The sequence below is a fragment of the Desmodus rotundus genome, chromosome 12 (assembly GCF_022682495.2).
Source record: "Desmodus rotundus isolate HL8 chromosome 12, HLdesRot8A.1, whole genome shotgun sequence".
In the NCBI taxonomy this organism is placed as follows: Eukaryota; Metazoa; Chordata; class Mammalia; order Chiroptera; family Phyllostomidae; genus Desmodus; species Desmodus rotundus.
Genome location: NC_071398.1, coordinates 75,989,145 through 76,011,534, shown reverse-complemented (window position 1 = coordinate 76,011,534; position 22,390 = coordinate 75,989,145). Strand labels below are relative to the sequence as shown.

The following is a 22,390-nucleotide window of genomic DNA, read 5'->3' as shown; positions in this document are numbered from 1 at the left end:
TAGAGAAGAACACGAGCAGGAAAATCTCAGACATTCCATGCAGCGGTATTTTCACCAATGTGTCCCCTTGAGTAGGGGACATAAAGGAAAGAATAAACAAATGAGGTTTCATCAAAATAAAAGCATCTGTGTGGCTAAAGAAAACAGAATTAAAATGAAAAGGGAACCAACTGTATGGGAAAACATATTTGCCAATGATACCTCGGACAAGGGTTTGATCCCAAAAGATATAAAGAACTCACATGACTGACCTCCAGGAAGACAAACAGTCTAATTAAAAAATGGGCAAAGGACCTGAACAGACACTTCTTCAAAGAGGATATACAGAGGGCCCAGAGACATATGAAAAGATGCTCAGCATCACCAACCATCAGAGAAATGCAAATTAAAACTACAATGAAATACCACTTCACACCAGTGAGAATAGCATCATAAATAAATTACCAAACATATGTTGGAGAAGATGTGGAGAAAATGGAACCCTAGTGCACTGTTGGTGGGAATACAGAGTAGTGCAGCCACTGTGGAAAATAGTATGGAATTTCCTCAGTAAACTACAAATGCAACTGCCCTTTGAACCAGCAATTCCACTGCTAGATGATATCCTAAGAACCCTGAACACCAATTCAAAAGAACCTATGCATCCCAATGTTCATAGAAGCACAATTTACAATAGCCAAGTGCTGGAAGCAACCTCAGTGCCCATCAGTAAATGAATGGACCAAAAAACTATGGTACATTTACACAATGGAATTCTATGCAGAAGAGAGAAAAGAAGGAGCTCCTACCTTTCACGACAGCATGGATGGAACTGGAGAGCATTATGCTAAGTGAAATAAGCCAGGCAGTGAGGGACAAATACCATATGATCCCACCTTTAACTGGAATATAATCAACAAAAGAAAAAAGCAAACAAAATATAACCAGAGACATTGAAATTAAAAACAAACTGATAGTTACCAGAGGGGAGGTATGAGGGGACAATGGGGGTGTAATGGAAGCCCCCTGAGTTGTTCCTTTTCAGGAACAACTATAAAGGACAGACAGACAAAACCAGAGGGGTTGGAAACAGGGAAGGCAGGTGGGGATGGCTGGAGTGGTGGGGAAGTTATCGGGGGGGGGGGGGGGGGAAAGGCAGACAAGTGTACATGAACAACAATAAAAAAAATTACAAAGAAACAAAATACCAATGTCATGTTTCACAGTTATAGAACAAACATTTCAAAAATTTCTATGAAACTATAAAGGACCCCAAATATTACTAGTGGTGTGTAGTGGAATCTTTACGGTTCCTCATATATAGTAACATGTCACCTGTAAATAATGAGAATTTTAATTTGTCCTTTCCAATTTAGATACTTTTTGTTTTTCTCACCTTTGATTTCTGTAGCTAAGACTTCCAATACTATGTGGGAAAAAATGTGGTGCAAGTGGACATCCTTGTTTTTTTCCTGATCTTAAGGAAAACAGTTTTAGCTTTTCCCCATTGATTATGAAGTTACCTGTGCATTTGTCATATGTGGCCTTTATTATATTGAAATGTTCCCTGTATTCTGACTTTGCTGAGCATTCATATCATAAATGGAGGCTGTATTTTGTCAAATGCCTTTTCTGCATCTATTGATATGATCATATGATTTTTATCCTTCATTTTTATGTGGTGTATCACATTAAATGATTTGTGAATATTAAACCAAACTTACATCTCAAAAATAAATCCCACTTGGTCATGGTGTGTTATCTTTGTATTTTATTTCTGAGTTTGGTTTGCTAGTATTTTGTTGAGGGTTTTTGTGTATATATTCATCAGGGCTATTGGTCAACAATTTTTTTGTAGTTTCTAAGTCAGATTTTGTGATCAGGGTCTTGATGGCCTCCGAAAATAAACTTAGGAGCTGTCCTTCCTTTTGAAATTTTTGAATATAAAGAGTAGGTGTTAATTTTTCCTTGAATGTTTGGTAAAATTCACCTATTAAAATATCCTGTCTAGGACTTTGGTTTGTTAAAAATTTTTTTTGATTACTGATTCAATTTTGTTAGTACTAATTGGTCTGTTTCATTTCTGTTTCTTCTAGGCTCATTCTTGGAAGATTTCATGTTTCTAGAGATTTATTCATTTCTTCTAGATTATCCAAATACTTGGCATATAGTTGTTTGTAATATTTTCTTGTATTTTTGTAGTGCCAGTTGTTACCTCTCTTTTTCCATTTCTGATTTTATTAATTTAGGTCCTTTTTCTTTTTTGTTGATGAGTCTGGTTAAAAGATTATTAATCTTGTTTATCTTGCCAAAGAAACAGCTCTTGGTTTTATTGATCTTTTGTATTATTTCTTTAGAATCAATTTCATGTATTTCTGCTCTGATATTTGTTATTTCTTTCCCTCTCACTTTGGGCTTTGCTTGTTGTTCTTTCTCTAGTTCCTTTAAGTATAAAGTTAGATTGTTTATTGGAGATTGTTTTTGCTTCCTGAGGTAGGCCTGTATTGCTCTGAATTTCCCTGTTAGTACTGCTTTTGCTGTCTCCTACAGATTTTGTATTGTGTTTTCATTTTCATTTGTATCAAGGTATCTTTTGATTTATCCCTTAATCTCATTGTTAATCCTTTGATTGTTTCATAGATGTTATTTAGCACACATTTGTTTGTATGTTTTCCAGTTTTTTTTCTCTTAGTTAACATTTAGTTTCATAACAGTGGATCTGAAGAAGAAGCTTGATATGATTTCAATCTTCTTAAATTTATTCAGACTTGTTTTGTGGCCTTACATGTGTTCTATTCTGGAGTGTTCCATGTCACTTGAAAAGAATGTATATTTTGCTGCTTTGGGATGAAATGCTCTAAAAATATTGATTAAATCCATCTTGTCTAGACCTGGCTGTGTGGCTCAGTTGGTTGGAGCATTATTCCTTGCACCAAATGATTGCCCATTTGATTTCAGGTCAGGACACATACCTGGGTTGCAAGTTTGACCTCTGGCTGTGGCATGTATGGGAGGAAATCAATCTCTCTCTCAAATTAATGGATACATACCCTTGTGTGAGGATTAAAAAACTTCCATCTGGTCTAATGTATCACTTAAGGCCACTCTTTCCTTGCTGATTTTCTGTCTGAAAGATCAATCCATTGAGGTCAATGGGCTGTTAAAGTCCCTACTATGACTGCATTATTGTCAATCTCTCCTTTTATGTCTGTTATTATTTTCTCTATATATTTTGCTGTTCCTTTGTACAGTACATAACTGTTTACAAGGGTTGCATCCTCTTGTTGGCTTGATGTGTTGGTCTTTGTCTCTTATTATAGCCTTTGTTTTAAAGTCTATTTTCTATTGAAGTATCATTACTCCATTGTTTCTCTATTTTCATACAATATCTTTTTTTTTTTCCTATTTTCAGTCTGTCTGTACTTTTTAAAATCAGAAGTAGGTCTCTCTCAGATACTATGAGGTCTTTGTGGGAAAAGTCCAACTATTGTTATATAGTGAGATTGATTTGAGTGACATAAATGTAACCTAGAAGCCAAGGAGAGTGAACTGGAATGCACATGCATGAATAATGACAACTTCATTGTTCTAGTTAGTAATGGCAGTAGATGCCTTGGATTGAACACATGTACTGTGTGGCCATTACATTAAAAATGACTGAGCAAATAGAACAGTGAATCTGCAACAAACTTTGTATTAAGCTTGAACATTCTTCCACGGAAACTATTCAGACGATTCACAAGGCCACAGCCATGGGCAACAAGTAATTGACAGTTTCATCACGACTACATGCCCGCTCATGCATCACATCTCATGCAGAGATTTTTGGTGAAACATCAAATCACCTAGGTGGCTCAGCCACCCCTAGAGCCCAGATTTGTAACCTGCAACTTCTGGCTTTTCTAAAAACTAAAATCACCTTTTAAAAGGAAGAGATTTAAGACTATGAGATTCAGAAAAATATGATGGAGCAGCAGATGGTGATTGGGAGAACTGTGTGAGATCCCATGGTGTCTACTTTGAAGGGGACTGAGACATCATTGTCCTGTGTACAATATTTCTTGTACCCTCTTTTTTATTATTGTTCAAGTACAATTGTCTCCATTTTCCCCTCATCACTCCCCCACATACCACATTCCCACCTTCCACCCTAGATCCTACTCCCTTTTGGCTTTGGCCATGTGCCCTTTATACATGTTCCTTGATGACCTTTCCCCCTTACCTCCCCATTATCCCCTAGCACCTCCCCTCTGATTACTGTCAGTTTGTTCTTTATTTCAATGTGTCTTGTGTCTTTAATAAATATCCCTGTTTTTCATACAGCATGACTGGATACTTTCTCAACAGACCTCTTATATTTGGGTATTGTTTTCTTATGCATTTATCCACCTTATGTCTGTTTATTGGAGCATTTAATCAATTTACATTTAAATTTATTATTGATTGATATGTAGTTATTGCTATTTTATCATTCATATTTATCTTCCATTTTCTTCTTCTCATAGAGTTCCTTTTTCTTTTTTTTTTTTTTTTTAGCTTTTTTTTGTAACACTGGTTTGGTAGTACTTAACCCCTTTAATTTTTTCTTGGCTTAGAAACTATTTTTCTCTTTTTCAAGTCTAAATGATAGCTTTGAAGGATGGAGTGTTCTTGGTTGTAGGCCCTTCCATTACATCACCCTGAATATTAGGTGCTAATGTTGCCTTCCCTGAAAAATTTCTGCTGAGAAATAGCTGACAATCCTATGCGAGTTCCCTTGTACGTAACTGCCTTTCTTTTATTGCCTTTAGGATTTTCCCTGTGTTTTTAACCTTTGCCATTTTACTTACGCTGTGTCTTGGTGTGGATCTCTTTGGGTGCATCTTGTTTGGGACTCTGCCTTCCTGGACTCATATGTGTATGTTCTTTGACAGGTTATGAATGTTTTCAGTCATTATTTATTCAAATAGGCTCTCAATCTCTTCCTCACTTTCTTCTTCTCCTCTTACTCTTAGGATGTGAACGTTGTTATGCTAGATGTTGTCCCTTAACCTGTATCCATTTTTTTTTGAAATTTTTTTCATTAAATTTGTTGGGGTGACTTTGGTTAATAAAATTGTATGTTTCAAGTGTACAATTAATTCTATACGATATCATCTGTATATTGCATTGGGTACCCACCACCCGAGGTCAAATCTTCTTCTGTCACCATATATTTCACTTTCTTTAACCTTTACTAAGCCCTCCTCTCCCTTCCGGCTGATAACCACCATACTGCCATTTTTTTAAAATTATTTTTTCTCTTTGTTGTTTTGATTGGGTCTTTTCTGTGACCTTGACTCCAAATCATTGATTCAATCTTCTGTTTCTCATTTAATATACCATTGATTCCTTCTAGCTTATTCTTCATTTCAGTTATTGAATTCTTAATTTCTGATTGGTTATTTTTTGTGATTTCTATATCCTTTTTATGCTTATCTCTTTGTTGAATTTCTCCCTAACTTCATCAACCTTCTTTATAACCAGTGTTTTGAATCTGATCTGGCAGATTGCTTACCTCCATTGTGTTTACTTCTTTTTCTGGAGATTTCACTGTTCTTTAATTGGCACATGTTTCTCTGTCTTCTCATTTTTTTTGCCTCTTTGTGTTTTTATTTATTAGGTATATCTGTTATGTTTCCTAACCTTGACAGAGTGGCCTTATATAGTAGGTGTCCTGTGGGGCTCAGTTGTGGAGTCTTCCTGATCACCTGAGCAAGGTGTCTAGGAGTGACCCTTGTTTGTATTGTGTGTACCTACTCTTGTATTTGAACTTTGATTGCTGTTGGCATGTCAATGAGTGGGGTTATCCCTCAGGTTGACTGTCTGTGAGTATTTACAGTAATCACAGTGTAGAAGCTACTGTGAAGGACCTGACCCCATGGAATGGGATTTGCCCTAATGAGATAACTCTCTTTGAGTGTGCCACTTGTTAGGCTAATCACATGGTGCTGTGTTGTGGTTTGAATCTTGCAACAGGTTTCTTGCTTTGGGGGCCACTTGGGAAGAGTCCAGTGCAGGCCAAGGTTAGCTGCTGCCTATGAATGACTCAATGTTACCTGGTAGGAAACACAGTGTGACTCATGATTGGTAACTGCCTGTCATGGGCGTGCAGGTGTATGGGAGAGGGCATGTTGCAAACTGATGCAGGCTGCCACAAGTACTAGGCTAGGGTCATTTAGAAAATTGCACAAGGCACCCCAAGGCCTATGGCTGTGTAAGTCTCAGCTATTGTAAAACTCCCAAGCAGTATGTGATTTGAATGAGTCAGGTTCTCGGGAAGCCACCATGTTGGGCTGAGTAGTGTTCACCAGGTTAATGTAGATTCGGATTTGACCATGTGGTGGGAGGGCTCAACAAATGAAAGATGGCAACTGCCCAACAGCTGTGTTGTAGGATGGCTCAACACAGGAACAGTAGGGGCTATCCCTCCAGTGCTTACTCTGAAGCCATACAACTAAGCTCCTCTCTGTATGTTTCTGGCTTCCCCCAAGCCACTTCTCTCTCTGTTCCAGAATGTGGGGAGAGCTCCTGTGAGTGAATGAGTCAGTCCATGGGCCCTTTAAGATAACCCTGTGGGTTTCCAGCAGCTTTATCTCATTCAGATCGACAAATTGCCAGCTGAATTTCAGAAGGAGATGTCTTGAGGGCTCCTTTTACCAGCACTGGTAATGTGGCTGGGAATACTAGTGTGGGTCCAGAATCCCTTTTGCTCCTCATGGGGGAATTCTGCATCTGAAATATCACTCAAAATTTTCAACTGTCATGCATGGGTGTGAGTCCAGCCTGCTTTGGGTCTTTCCCCACTTCCTACCAATCTCAATGTGGCTTCTTCCTTGTATACTTAGTTATAGACCTTCTGTTCAGTTGGTATTCAGATAGTTGTCCAGGTTGGTTATTCCATAATTTAGCTATAATTTTGATGTGGTCATAGGAGGAGGCCAGAACAGCATTTACCTGCTCCACTTTCTTGACTGGAACTCCCTATCTGACACTGTCTTATTCTTTAGTTTTTAAATACTCTCATTGGGAAGATATAAAATTTAATTAATAAATTTTTCTCCTGGAGCAGTCAATAATGAAAAGAAATGTTAAGAAACAGAACTATAGCCCATTGCTTCCCTCAACAGTTAAAAGATCATCTAGATTCAATTGTATTATCAAATAATTGTCATTATCAAATAATAGAAGAAATTTGTCAGTGTTTTGGTTTGTAGACTAGGAGCTTTGCATTTGCTCCCTACTTAATAACAGTAACTTTATGATATAACTATTATTAAGTTTATTGTATAAATACAGAAATTGAAGTTTAGAGATTTAAGGAAAAAAGTGTCCATTAAATGATGTTCAATAGTTTGAATGAAATTTTGGCAGAGTTCACACCAGAGCCTTAGGCTCTTCACTTTCATGACAAAGAATTTATGTAAAAGTGTTTATTTAAGAGTTCCCTTTAAGTCGTTTTTATTTTTTCACTCATTGTAATTCTGGAAATATCCTGAGCTAATGAATAAACATTACTTACTTTATTTGCTTCCAACTGGGATTCCAGAGTTCCCGTCTCTTTGAGCAAAGATCTAGTTAAGAACCAGAGGAAAAGTTACTCATAATATCAGAAGTTGATATTTCATACAGACAAATTCAAAGCTTCTACATTTCTCTACTGCTACTTATTCCAAGTTATTTGGCCTCTCTGAAATAAATTTTCAGAACACCAAATTTTCATGGAACCAAACCTGCTATTTATTGGCAGCCTTGACAGATATATGAGAAAATAATTTAGGTGTATTTCTAGTTTTCTGCCTATGAAAAGGCTTCCAGACCTCCATCCTAGTTCTTATTATCAAACATATCCTCAACTTAATGTGTAAGCAAGACTCCACCTAATGAGGTGTGGAGGCAGAATATTTATTGTGCTTCTCTTTCTCACTCCACATTTTTATTTAGACATCATCAGATTGATATGGGATAAAGATGACCCAGTAATAATGTCTCCTTAGTTAATTATTCCAGAATAGTATAACAAAACAAACATGATAACAAAATACTGACCCATCCAGAAAATAGGCCCTGGTCATGGGGTTCCGGAACAGGAATCAGAAAAGAAAAAGGGAAATCATATGTTAACACTGATTATTTTAATAATATTTTTTCTTCAGATTTATAAAACATTCTAAATCATTTGTAGCCAAAAAATATGAACATGTTCCACCCACTGTTACCAAAGTCTCTTTCACACTGAGAAGCTAACAGCCTTCCATTCAGCTACTCGCTCTTGTATGAAGAGCATAGGTGTGAGGTGATATACTCAGTGTTCAGCAAATGATGCCAGAAGATTAGGAACCAAAACCAAAGTGAGAGAAGGATGAACTATATTTCCTTTGTTTTCCCTCACATGTTTTTAGCCATGATACAGATTTTCTTTTTGTTAATTGTGTGCTTTATTTCTGTCACTGGTATATACGAACAGTATTCATGTTTGTATACAATTCTGACTCATTTACTGGATACAGTCTACCAACTTACACCTTTATTCTAACGTATTACACCTTCTAAGTCTCCTCTTTTTCAGCTTATTTGCCCCAGTAGATGTGACAAATGTCATTTTCACATACAGAACAATTTGCATTCAACAAAACTGATTAGAATATATTATGTCACTTGATTCTCATCACAGCTTTAGTAGTCAGGCAACATAAGAATTTCATATTAGTTGTTTATGACATATTCTGTTTCTGCTTTTGTTAATAAATACATATGTAGTCTTGACCAAGTGCATTTATCTACTGAACTTCTTTCCACATTTGGATACAGGTAATAAGATCTTCTTTGAATACTTTTCAAGGGTGTTCTAAAAGTTAAGTGACATAATGGACATAGAAGTATTTTATAAAGTACCAAGTGGTGAACTGTTATTATTTTTGGACTGTAACTATAGCCAACAAGAAAAAGGTGAAAGTATCAAGAAAAAAGATTGAAAGGTACACAGTGGGTATAAGGCTGAAATTCTCATTTCTCAATTTTGCAAAGATTGATACAGAAAGCAATCAATTATAAATATAAAGCACAAATAAGATTTGGTGATTTTAGGACAGAATAAATGCTGTAAGAATCCCTCCTCCCACCACCTTTATGTACTTCATCCTTCTGGGAATGGAGAGTGTGTCATAAGGATCATAGGTTTTGAGGTATCACAACACACCTGGTCTCCAAGATCCACTGAAGGAAGGCACTGGCATTCTGTTCAAACTCCTGGCACATCTCAAAGTTCTTGATCTGTCTTGCCTCCTCATTTTGCAGCTCCTGCTCTCGTTCCTAGAAAACAAAATCACAGATAGTGGATTACACATTAAAGACCATTCTTTGAAGTACAACAACTGGTTCCAGGCTGAGCTGTACATCTTAACTCTCCCAAATCTAACCTATATCCCAGAGGTATGTGCTTCAGTATTCATATTTCTTCCATCCCGCCTCTTCTCATCTTCAAATGGTCCTGGAGAGCATTATGCTAAGTGAAATAAGCCAGGCAGTGAAAGACAAATAACATATGATCTCACCTATAAGTGGAACCTAATCAACGAAACAAATAAGTGAGCACAAAATAACCAGAGACATTAAAATTAATAATAAACCTTTAAAATAGTTTCCATCACTTCTATAATGAACATCATTATAGACAGACAAACATTAAATACAACCACATTTAAATGGCACTTTTGGAAGTGTGTATATAATAAGAAATACTTTGGATGTGGTAATATATAGACTTTAAATAAATACACCAACTTTGTAAACTTTTTATAATCTATATTCAGAGTCACTTCCTGGGGCTTATGTTTGCTTTCCTATATCACTATTCAACATCTAGAAGCATAAAGCTATCCAAACTATGTTGCATAGGTCTATGTTTATTGTGGTCATATTTCCAAATTTTTCTTAGACTGTCCAGTTTATTAACTGTTGTCCCAATTAATTGTGTTCCTTTCTTTTTCAAAAAACCCCAACTTGGATAATAAGTTGGCCATGATCACTATAGCCAAAAAAATGTCTCTACTATGCCTCAAATTACCTTGATGGTGTCGTGTATTTGTTTCCACATCCTCTCTAGCACCTCCATTGTTAACCAGGTATAAGGGCTGGAGGGCACATTTAAGGTCTTAATCTGCTGGTCTAGCTCTAGCAAATAGTTGAAGTCTTCTTGGGCCCTGACCAAGGAGGCCAAGAACACCTTGTGGTCCTTCTGAAGCTGATGAATCTCATTTAGAGAGACACAGTGCACAGGTTCTGACAAGTCCTCCTCAACATTCTCACACCAGTGGTTGAAAGCTGAAGCCTTGTGTGCAAATTCCATGAATAGCTCCTCAGCCTATAGAGAAAAAAAGACACCTTCATCTTTACCAGTAGAAACAGAAGAATAGAAGACAAGAGAAGACTGAGGATAAAAAAATAACTTTCTTCAAATATTTTCAGGGCCAACACTCTAAGATGGCAGAACTAAAACCAATAGGTACCATACAATAAGATGGATGGATGTGTGAGTTACAGGCATAAGCTCTAATTTTGGCATTTTGTTATGTTACACAGGTCAGATTCTCCATCATCTACACATGAGGAAGTTGAATAACTTCTACAGTCATTTTAGCTCTAAGGTTCCAAAAGTGGCAAAGGTCACTTTCAACGATAAGATTCCATGATTTCTTATTCTGAAGTCTGTTTTTCAATTCTACCTGGCACATAGTAAACATGCAAGAGTAGATGCTAAATGAATGATTAAATGAACAAGCCATTCATGGGATAAGCAAACCTATCTTATATCCTGTCCACATTCTTTCTTTCTCCTGATCTTCTGCAGACCATACCTCTCTAATGTCTCTGCCTGTTCTGAATTCTTGTCATACCATTCTCCTAAAATGTGTTCACGGTTCTTCTCAGACCTGAAGCTCCTACTCTCTAACCTGTATGGGAATTCCTGCAGTATTTTCTGGAGTTATCTGTATGTTCTGAGTTACTGAATTTCTGAATGAAATAAGTACATGGATTGTTCCAAAGAGTATGTAATCAAGAATGTTTTAGATTTAAAAATATATCACAGATTTTGGGTCTGTAGTTCCAAGGAGATTTATGTTATGCAAATTAGTTTTTATCCTCAAATATAAGTGTTAACGAGGGGGAAAAATGGCCCAAGTACAAGGGAGATTACAAAGTCATACCCTGTTTATCTTCCTTATACTCATTCCTACAATCTATATGTTAAAATAGACCAACATAGAGAAAACAAAACTAACATGAAGAATATAAAAATGTAAAAAGCACTTTATATTATTTTCATAATCTATGGATCAACTGAATATTTTACAAATACTTTATAATCAGAAAGTAAAATAATAGAATCAGATTGTGAAATATCTTTCTTCTCTTTCTCTCTTCCATATATATATATATAGAAGAGTAGAAGACAAGAGCAGATGGAGCATATATGGAGCATATATATGCTCCATCCTATGTTTATGTATGTATGTATAAGTTTTCCATTACTTGATTCATTTTTTTCACCTAAAATAGGTTTCATATCCTTCAATAGAGTACAAATTAACTAAGGGTCCAGATAGACTGATTTTTATTTGTGTGTTTGTTTTCTAACTACCTTAACTTGTTATGATGCAATACCTCTTATGGAATAGGAGTGCTCCATAATTTCACTGACTATCTGACTTTTTTTAATAGCAATTTTTAAAATTATCAACATTAATACTTTAGCAACCATCATTAGAAAGAACATTTTACTGGGGTGGGATGGAGGGATGGGGAGAAAAGGCATACAACTGTAACTGAATAACTAAAAATTTTTTTAAAAAAGAACATTCTAATCGCTTATATCCATATAGAACTTAGTGGTTTATACTGAATCTTTCAGATCCATTATTTCTTTTAATAGTAATGAAAGAGAACGGCAAAACATGGTAATAATATTATCCTACTTCATAAGTGCAGGAATCAAGGTTCAGATGTTAAGTGATAAATGTCAATTTTCCCAGCTAGAAAGACGAGAACAAAAGTTTTACTTGTCTAGTTCTTCTTTTATTTGAATTAAACAAAGGACAAGGATGACCTTTTCTCCTGCCTGTCAGTTTTAGGTCTTCCTTACAATATGATCTTACACTCATTTGTCCCACCTACCTCTTCCATTACCTGCAGCCTAGCTTTCATCTCAAGTCAGCTGGATAACTGATAAATCAGTCCAAAACACCTCCTGTCAATTAAAATATTTTTGCTCAAGAGGAATGTCTTTCTGATCCTTTTCAATATACTGACTCAAATGTCTATAGATGATTCAAACAGAGTTTCGATTATTTGTTTCTAGATTCTATTGTTAATATATAATCAAGGCCTTACCATGCCTTATCATTTCTAAAATTTACCTTCTGGATGGGTAGTTGTTTTTCTAGCAATTTCTGTTTGTGGGCTGCAGAGACTTCCAGCAGATGTTCCCAGAGCCTCAGCAGGGCAGCATGGCGCTCCTCAATGGCTTGGGTCTGGCTGTGTTGAGCAGCCACCAGTTGGTCCCTTAGATCAGTTATCTTAGACAGTCTGTCTTGCTGAAAGCTCTGCATTGTGACATCCAGTGTGTCCTGAGAAAGATCCATAGAGAAGCACTGAACAGAGAAATAATACAGATTCCAAAGGGTCATTTACACCTGGATTCCAGCATATTTCTATCATGAAGAAAATAAGAACTAAGACTTATAATGATGACCAAGGATAAAGAAAGAAATATGATTTAAAGATGTAAGTGAACATTTGGGATTGGGATTATGGTCAAGTTCCAGTGAATTTATGTTTTATAATTAGATTTTTAGTTTATATGGACAATAAAGATTAAGGAAATACTGGAAAATGATATATTCTAAATATTCGAAATGAAAACTAAATCCTTCTTATAGTTCACATCCTTTATAAGAGTCTTTTGTATCACTTATTAGTTTGTGTTCTAATTGTTAGCAGTGCACTACTATAGAACTTGGAAGTATGAAAACTAACAAAAGACCTCCTACAGATGCTATGTTACAAAAATGATATTTTTGTGGAGATGATGATATCAGAATCATAAGATTATTCATCAGAATAAGGATCTTCCACTTCCAAATCTAATAGGGTGGCTTGTATATGGACCATTGTCTCTTTGAGGATAATTTTAACCACTGGGTACAAGTACAAAAGGCAGCTGTTTGAAAGGGATTAGAATGCAACTCAGGTAGCTATAACTCAGGGATTAAAATTTTAGAGAAGAGGGAATGGGAATGCAGTAAGAGTAATATTCTCCATCACTTTTTAAGTACGAATTATACAGGGTAAGAGGAGAGAGCAGCTTATCAGAGCTTTAGATGATCTGATGAAGCTAAAATGACAAACCTGGAATTCTGGGGAACTGGGGCAGCTAGGATTTCAAGAGCCAGGAAAGGGAACTGCATAAAATAGGTGCAATATTCTTCCTACATTTTCCTCTCAAGGCATTCATAGATTCATTTTTTTGCTGTTGTTAAGTTACAGTTGTCTCCATTTTCCCCTATTACTCTTCCCCACTCTACCCACCCCCACCTCCCACATTCAATCCTCCCTCCCTCTTGTCTTTGTCCATGGGTCCTTTATACATGGGTCCTTGACCATCCTTCCCCTTCTTTGCTCTGTTATCCCTTCCCCCTCCCTTCTGGTTACTGTGTAGGACACAAGTCCTAGAAGCTAAGCAGAAAACAGTAGTTATGAATCTAAAATGTTAAGTAGAGTTTTCTGTAGTTACAGTACTGAGTTTAGGACACATGAGGTATGAGCAGCTCTAGTAAGAGATTTAAGTGAAAAGACTCCAAGTGTAAAAGCAAACTGAAAAAAGACTAGTTTTCAAAAACAAACAAACAAACCCTAAAAGTATGTTTTGAAGCAGTTCAACCCCTGGCTAAAAAGTAAGAGTTGGATGGAGGATGGGAGGTGTTAACTTATAGCCTTAAGTCAAAACTTATAAATGAATTACTTTAATGAAAATGGACTCACTGTTCCAATAAAACAATCAAACAGAACAAAACTCACTATATGATATTTATAAAAGACACATCTGAAATATAAAGGCACTCTGCATATCTGTGTCCATTGCAGCATTATTTACAATAGCTAAGATATAGAAACAACCTAAGTGTCCACAAAAAGACAAACAGATAAAGAATATGCCATATAGGGAAACAGATATATGCATACATACACACACATATATAATGGAATATTATTCAGTCATGAGAAAGAAGGGAATCCTTCCATTTGCAAGAACTTGGATAAAATTTGAGGGTATTGTGCTAAGTGAAATAAGTCAACAGAGAAAGACAAAAACTGTATTATATCACTTATTTGTGGAATCTAAAATAATGGTTACCCAGAACTGGGGGGTCCAGGGAGGGGTAGAAATTTCTTTCAGTCAAGTTCCAGGATCCAATGTATAACAAGGTAATTATACCTAATAATACTGTATTATATACTTGAAAGTTAAGAGAGTAAATCTTAACTTTTCTCATTAAAAATAAATTATAATTATGTGACAGAATTAAGGTGTTATTTAATTCTATGGTGGTAATTATTTTGCAATTTATAAATGTATCAAATCAACAACAAAAATAAAATAAAGTATAAAGAAACTGAAAATTTGGAAACAGCCTAAGTACCCATTAGTATATGAGTGGATTAAAAAAGCTGTGGTACATTTACAAGATGAAATACTATGCAGCAGTAAAATAAATAGAAGGAATTCTGACCTTTTGCAGCACTATGGATAGAACTGGAGACTATTATGCTAAGTTAAATAAGTCAGTCAATGAAAGACAAACGTCATATGAATTTTATGAACAAAATGAACTATTGAGCAACACAGAATCAGAGGCATAGAAACAGGGAACAGACTGATAGCTGTAAGAGGGTAGGCAGGAGGTGGGGACTGGTTGATGGAAGGTGAAAGATTTAGTCAAAGAACACTGTATCAAACTGTATTACAAGGCCACTGTAATCAAAACAGCCTGGTACTGTCATACAAACAGGCACATAGACCAATGGAACAGAACAGAGAGCCAAGAATAAACCCAACTCTCTACAGTCAATTAGTATTTGACAAAGGAGGCAGGAGCATAAAATGGAGCAAAAATAGCCTCTTCAACAGATGGTGTTGGGAGATTTGGACAGCTACATGTAAAAAAATGAAACTCAAGCACCAATTGACACCATACACAAAAATAAATTCAAGGTGGATAAAAGACTTAAATATAAGTTGTGACACCATAAGAGTCCTAGAGGAAAACATTGGCAGGAAAATCTCAGACATTCCACACTGCAACATCCTCACAGACATGTCCCCTAAAGCAAGGAAGGATAGAATAAACAAATAAAAGGAAGAATAAACAAATAGGACCTTATCAAATTAAAATGCTTCTGCATGGCTAAAGAAACAGCATTAAAATGAAAAGAGAACCAACTATATGGCAAAACATATTTGTCAATGATACCTCAGACAAGGGTTTGATCTCCAATATAAATAAAGAAGCCACACGACTCCACTCCAGGAAGTCAAACAACCCAATTGAAAAAATGGGCAAAAGACTTTAATAGACACTTCTCCAAGGAGGACATTCAGAGGGCCCAGAGACATATGAAAAGATGCTCAGCATCACTAGCCATCAGAGAGATGAAAATTAAAACCACAATGAGATACCACCTCACACCGGTGAGAATAGCCATCATAAAGAAATCAAAAAACTAGTGTTGGAGAGGATGTGGAGAAAAGGGAACCCTAGTGCACTGTTGGTGGGAATGCGGACTGGTGCAGCCACTACGGAAAACACTGGAATTTCCTCAGAAAACTAAAAATGGAACTGCCTTTTGACCCAGCAATTCCACTGCTGGGATTATACCCTAAGAACCCTGAAACACCCATCCAAAAGAATCTGTGCACCCCAATGCTCATAGCAACACAATTTATAATAGCCAAGTACTGGAAGCAACCTAAGTGACCATCAGCAAATGAGTGGATCAAAAAACTATGGTCCATTTACACAATGGAATTCTATGCAGCAGAGAGAAAGGCATTCCTACCCTTCAGGACAGCATGGATGGAACTGGAGAGCATTATGCTAAGTCAAATAAGCCAGGCGGTGAGGGACAAATACCATATGATCTCACCTTTAACTGGAACACAATCAACAGAAGAAAAAAAGCAAACAAAATGTAACCAGAGATATTGCAGTTAAGAACAATCTAACAATAGCCAGGGGGGAGTGGGGAGGGGACAGTGAGGAGAGGGGATTACAGGAACTACTATAAAGGACACATGGACAAAATCAAGGGGGAGGGTGGATGCGGGGGAGGGAGGTGGGTTCAGCTGGGGTGGGGTGAAGGGATGGGGAGAAAAGGCATACAACTGTAACTGAATAACAATAAAAATTTAAAAAAAAGAATCAGAGACATTGAAATTAAGAACAATCTAACATTTGCCAGAGGGGAGGTGGGAGGGGACAGTGGGGGAAGGGTTTTCAGCAAGTAGTATAGAGAACACCTGGACAAAACCAAGGGGGTGAGGAACTGAATCTCTAATGTTCATATCAATCTAAATATAAATATTCACATGTGGCTATGGCGTTGAATAATGTAGGCTAAAAAATATTGAAGCCAGTAATAGCCACTGCCTCTCCAAGGAGCACTGCGGTGTCAGGTGACTGGGGAGAAAATATTATGTGTCCATTATATTTTAATATTGAATTGTTGACAATGAGTGTAATGACATATTCAGTATTAAACTAATTAATGGAAGTTCAAAAAAAAAAAAAAAACCCAAGGGGGTGAATGGAAGCAAGGGAGGGAGGTGGGTTTGGCTGGTGTTGGGTGGAGTGGTGGGGGGAAAATGCAGACAACTGTAATTTAACAACAATAAAGTAATTAAAAAAACTATCAAGTTTTTTAAAAATAATGTATTCAGTAACTACTGAAACATTTACTGAATAGCTAGCTACTCTGTTCCAGGGGCTGTACTATGGAAGAATACGTGATGATATAAGGAATGTTAATATAGACTGGAAAACATATGTACAGTGTGATCTTAAATACTTCATGTGAAAAAGGAGTGTGTAAACACATACCTACAAAGAAAATAAGACTGGAAAGATATTCTAACATATTAATAAGGATTATGTCTGAGTAGTGGACAATTTATTTCTTCTTTGTGCTTTTCCACATTTATCACAGATTCTGTGATTATCTTCTATTCTGTAAACAGAGAAAGTACCTCAAAAATGAAAGTATGTTATGTTCTAGATATATCTAATAAATCTTGAAGTGTTTATTTAAAAAAAGAAAGATGAAAATTTCATTATTAAAAGCGTTAATTCCTCAAGATATTTACATAATGCAAAATAACATAACTTTTAACCTAGACTCGAAATATGTAAAATTAATAAGTATTTAAACAACATATTTAACAAATTTAATAGGCAATATAATTAACTGAAAAATATACCTTCTTTCTTTTTTTGTAAATTAATTACCTTTATTGTCATTATTTAAACTTGGCTATATTAATATGTATAAATGTTGTACAAAACCTATTCACCAAAACAGGCCATTTTACAACTGTAAATCATGTTCCTAAATATTCTAGAACATTTTTAAAAAATAAAATGAAATAAATCAAATAAAAATATCACAAAATATAATTAAAAACTTCCCAAATGTTTGAAAATTAAATAATACACTACTGAATTGTCAGTGGGTCAAATGAGAAATTAAGTAAAAGACAAATACCATATAATCTCACCTATAAGTGAAACTTAATCAACAAAACCAACAAGAAAGCAAAATATAACCAGAGACATTGAAATAAAGAACAAACTGACAGGAACAAGAGGGGAGGAGAGAGGGTAATAATGGGCAAAAGAAGGGGAAGGGTCATCAAGGAACATGTATAAAGGACCCAAGGACAAACAAAAGTGGGATAGGATTAAGGGTGAGAGGCTGGGGTTGGTGGGGTGGGGAAGAGTGGTGGGGAGAAAATGGAGACAGCTGTACTTGAACAACAATAAAAAGATTATATATGTTAAAAAAAGAATTTAAGTTGGACAGAATATATTTAACTGAATGATGACAAAAACAGTATATAACATTTGTGAGATGCAGCTAAGCTTTACTAAAAAATGTATATCCTTAAATCAATATATTAGAATAGAACAATGGCAAAACATTTGAGATTAGTTTTTTTATACTTTATTTTTTTTATAAATTACTTTATTGTTCAATTACAGTTGTCTGCATTTTCTCCCCACCACTCCCAATCCTCACTATATGGGAAAACATGTTTGCCAATGATACCTCAGACAAGGGTTTGATCTCCAAAATATATAAAGAACTCACACAACTACTCCAGGAAGACAATGGCTAAACATTTGACAATCCCAATACCCATCTTAAAAAATTAAATGAAGTTATCCTTAGGAAGTTAAAGAATTTGATAAAGATATTAAAAAGTTATTAATGGAATATAATTCACAGATATCACAGAAAGAAATTAAAAAACCAAAAGTTGGTTGCTTAGTAAAAATTATAAACACCTATTGCAAGATTAAGTAGAGAGAATAGGGAGGGAGACACAGAGAGTGTCAAAAAAACTAGCAAATTATCAACATCAGGAAGGAAAAGGAATAATATTACAGCTCCTACAGACAATAAATCACAAAATGTAGGAATGGCATAATTGTATGTGTTCAGCTTCTGTGTGATATGGGTCTTGGCCCTCACTGGCATCAATTAACATGCAACACTGTTCTCACCTGCTTTGCCAGGAGAGTGAGGAAGGCAGTGAGGTCTGCACCATTGCCATTGCTCTTCAGGCTTGTTTCCTTCTCGGCTAAAAAGCAAAGATAATAAGATGGGTGGTGGGGAGGGGAGAAAATGCAGACAACTGTAAATGAAGAGCAATAAAAAAAATGTAAAAAAAAAAAGATAGGAAAGATATTTGGTCTTGTATTAGTCTTGGTAAGGAGAAAAGGAGTATGTCCTATAGGTTGCAAGAGAACCTCCAAACTCTCAAAGTTGGTGATTCATTGGACTATGAGAACATTGGAAATCAATGGCTTGTTTTTATAAACTTGTTCAGGATAAAACTGACTGAAACAGAGCTAGGGCCAAGAGGACTTCAGAGTGTTTCATAGAACAAAACAAATTACATATCAGACATAAATTACAATTAAATCAAACAGTTCATTTCCTAGAATATTTTGTAATGGTCCTATCTTTCTGAATATCACATATGAAGTCACTAATTTTCAAAATGATGTTTTCTGGTAGTTAGTCACACCCTCAGCCTGTTTCTCTGTGTGTATTTGCATATATGTGAGTGTGATTGTAATTGTGTCTTGAAAGGATAGGTGTCAGTAATGAAGGGAGCATCTTTCTTTACATGGTAAATGAAAAAGCCCCAGGAATTATTCTATAAAAAAAATTATCAGCACTTCTCAAACCTCAGAACCAGGGCCTTCACGTATCATACCTATCCAGGCCTCCACCAAATGAGCCTTCCAGTTGAACTGCTGAAAGGCATAATCATCTTCCAACTGCAACTTCCATGAAGCTATGGCCTGGGCCAGAGAAGTTGTCCTTTCATTCAGAGTCTCTATCTTGACAGAAATCCTTTCCTTGTACTCACTTTCCTCCTGTAGCACCAAGATTGATAGGAGAAAGAGAGGTCAAGGCCGAAAATGTGAGTTCTTTAGTGTTATTAAAAAGTTGTCATCTCTCCCTTTCAAACTCTGTAACTACTCCCCCTAGGTCTAGTGGACTTATTCTATTATCCCTTTATACCCCAGATGGTTATTTCCAACCCAGCATTTAGATGATCTTCTCAAGCTTGTTCATGTAAGTGGGATCTTCTTAGTAGGTGTATGCATCTAGAAGGTATGAAGTCATCTCTGTTTAGGGTTCTTCCTATAGCATCTAGATCACTGACACTTTGTAAAAACAAGCATTTAAACAAAAGAACGATACTCAGATTACAAGTAGGTTTCCAAATGGCCCTCCTCCCTAGAGGCTTACATAGAACTTTTTCTACATTCTTACAACATTTTATGACTAAAGTGAGTCACAGAGAGAGAAAGAGAGAGAGAGACAGATAGATAAACATCAGTTTATTATTGCACCCAGTCAGCATTCACTAGTTGACCCTTGTATGTGCCCTGACCAGGGATTGAACCCTTCACCTTGATGCCTTGGGACAATGTTGCAATCAACTGAGCTACCTGGCCAGGACTTAAGAACTAATTTTAAATATATCTGAAGGTTGTTCTTATAAGACCTTGAAAATAGAATTTCCAGAAAACCATAATTAAATAAATTTGCTAAGAAGAAAAACAATAATAACAAAAGGGCAGCTTAAACAAGATAATTAAAATTCTATGTATAATTTTAGCACTGCTCATGAATCTATATTTGGGCCAATCCCTTTTGAAAATAAAAGTTTGACCTGTAATCCCTGGAGTCTCTCACCTTATTCAGGATATCTCTTCCTTGAGCACACACATTTTGCACTCGGGCCTCATGGACAGCAAAATCATTAACCAAAGCTTCCTGCTTCTTTAGCAAGCTCTGCATAAATGAATCAGTGAGAATTAAAACACCTGGACAATCTATCCCACTCACATTCTGTTCCAAAAATTCTTCACTTTTCAAAAAGGAGAAACTTACCAGAAAAAGAATCAAAGGAATATGCTGACATTGTTTCTAACTTACCATATGACCTTATTGTTTTCTGGATTTTGAAATAAGAGTGTTGATCAAGGTAATACATAAGAGTTTCTCCAGATTGAAATATATAATTCTATGAAATACTGCATCTATCAGAGAAATATTATGTATCAAGAACATCTTATATGAAGAGCTTACCTTGAAGTCTTTTTGTCCCACTAGGAGCTTTTCATTTTAAAGGTGAAAGCACTGATTAAAAAGAGATTCATATTATAGAAAAGAAAATGAATCCCTTCAGCCTATTGCTCACCTGAGTAGCAGCCAATGTGTCTCCAGAATCCCCTTGGGCAACCATTGCTTCCTTTTCATTGATCCAAGCTTCCTCTTCCTCAGCATTCTCCATAAATTGCAAGTATTCTAGGGACTCTTCCAACCGAAGCCCTCTATAACAGAGCAGTATGCCTCAGTAAAGATAAGAGAAAATTAGTTCCATCCATGCTGTTGCAAAGGGTATAAGCTCCTTCTTTCTCTCTGCTGCATGGAATTCCATTGTGTAAATATACCATAGTTTTTGGATCCACTCATTTGCTGATGGGCACTTAGGTTGCTTCCAGTACTTGGCTATTGTAAATTGTGCTGCTATGAACATTGGGGTGCATAGGTTCTTTTGAATTGAATAACAATAAAAATTTTAAAAAATGAAAGTCACTAGAAAAAAAAAGATAAGAGAAAATTATCAAGCAGTGGAAGTGGAGCTAAAGGTCACAGTCTCTCAAGGCAGCCACAATTGAACTGGGCCACAGAACAAGTGAGTATGAAAGTGTCTGTTAGTCAGCTGTGATGATCATATCTGGACAGGGGAAGACCCTTGACCCACAAGTTCAGGTTTGTAGCCTCATCTACTCTCTAGGATTCTTTGTGGAATAAAGGAAATCTTGTCCAAATAGCCCTGACTGGTGTAGCTCAGTAGATTGAGTGCTGGTCTGTGAAGAAAAGGGTCAGTGGTTTGGTTCCCAGTCAGGGCACATGCCTGAATTGTAGGCCAGGTCCCCAGTAGGGGGCACAGAAGAGGCAACCACACATAGATGTTTCTCTTCCTCTCTTTCTCTCTCCCCTCCCCTCTAAAAGTAAATACATAAAATCTTTTTTAAAATAAATAAAATAAAAAATAAGAAGCCAACCAAAAAGAAAAATAAAATGTCAAGACTTTGGAGTTGGAGAATAATAGCAGTGAAGCAGAGTATCTTACTACTCAAAAACTGTGTTTCTTTTTATACAACATAGGCTCTACAAAGTGCAAAGTACTTTTATTCCCCAGGAAGAAATGTCTTCTTAATGCCAACACACATGTAATTGTAGGAAGAAATTATTTTATTTGGTTATATAACTGTATGATTTTTTTTTTTTTAAATGCATGGCTGTAAGGGAGAAAAAATCTTTCTTTTACTCTAAGTGTTGCATACAATGCTAAAAAGGGGGTAAGATAAAAACAGATATGTGGCAAATAACCTAGTATAAAGGGTAACATATTTAGGGCAATAACGAGAAAAGACAATTGCAAGTAAGTGCAGGAGTACAGGTATATTTAGAACACAGAGGCAGCAATCACTCTGCCTGGGTCTAAATGGGAGAAAGCTTCAGGGAA

At 36.1% G+C, this 22,390-nt stretch overlaps 1 protein-coding gene across 2 annotated transcripts in view; it reads right to left on the bottom strand.

Moving 5' to 3' along the window:
• Window positions 1–22,390, bottom strand: part of SPTA1 (spectrin alpha, erythrocytic 1) — a 158,040-nt gene that overhangs the window by 22,428 nt on the left and 113,222 nt on the right. For both annotated transcript variants that reach the window (XM_024574725.4, XM_045181907.2), the window contains exons 40-48: window positions 21,056–21,188; window positions 20,548–20,646; window positions 19,556–19,718; window positions 18,837–18,913; window positions 12,414–12,623; window positions 10,064–10,360; window positions 9,197–9,309; window positions 8,047–8,064; window positions 7,520–7,571 (exon numbers count right to left, since the gene is read on the bottom strand). In XM_024574725.4, coding sequence (XP_024430493.2) covers window positions 7,520–7,571; window positions 8,047–8,064; window positions 9,197–9,309; window positions 10,064–10,360; window positions 12,414–12,623; window positions 18,837–18,913; window positions 19,556–19,718; window positions 20,548–20,646; window positions 21,056–21,188 — 1,162 coding nt within the window. The remainder of the gene's footprint in view (window positions 1–7,519; window positions 7,572–8,046; window positions 8,065–9,196; window positions 9,310–10,063; window positions 10,361–12,413; window positions 12,624–18,836; window positions 18,914–19,555; window positions 19,719–20,547; window positions 20,647–21,055; window positions 21,189–22,390) is intronic.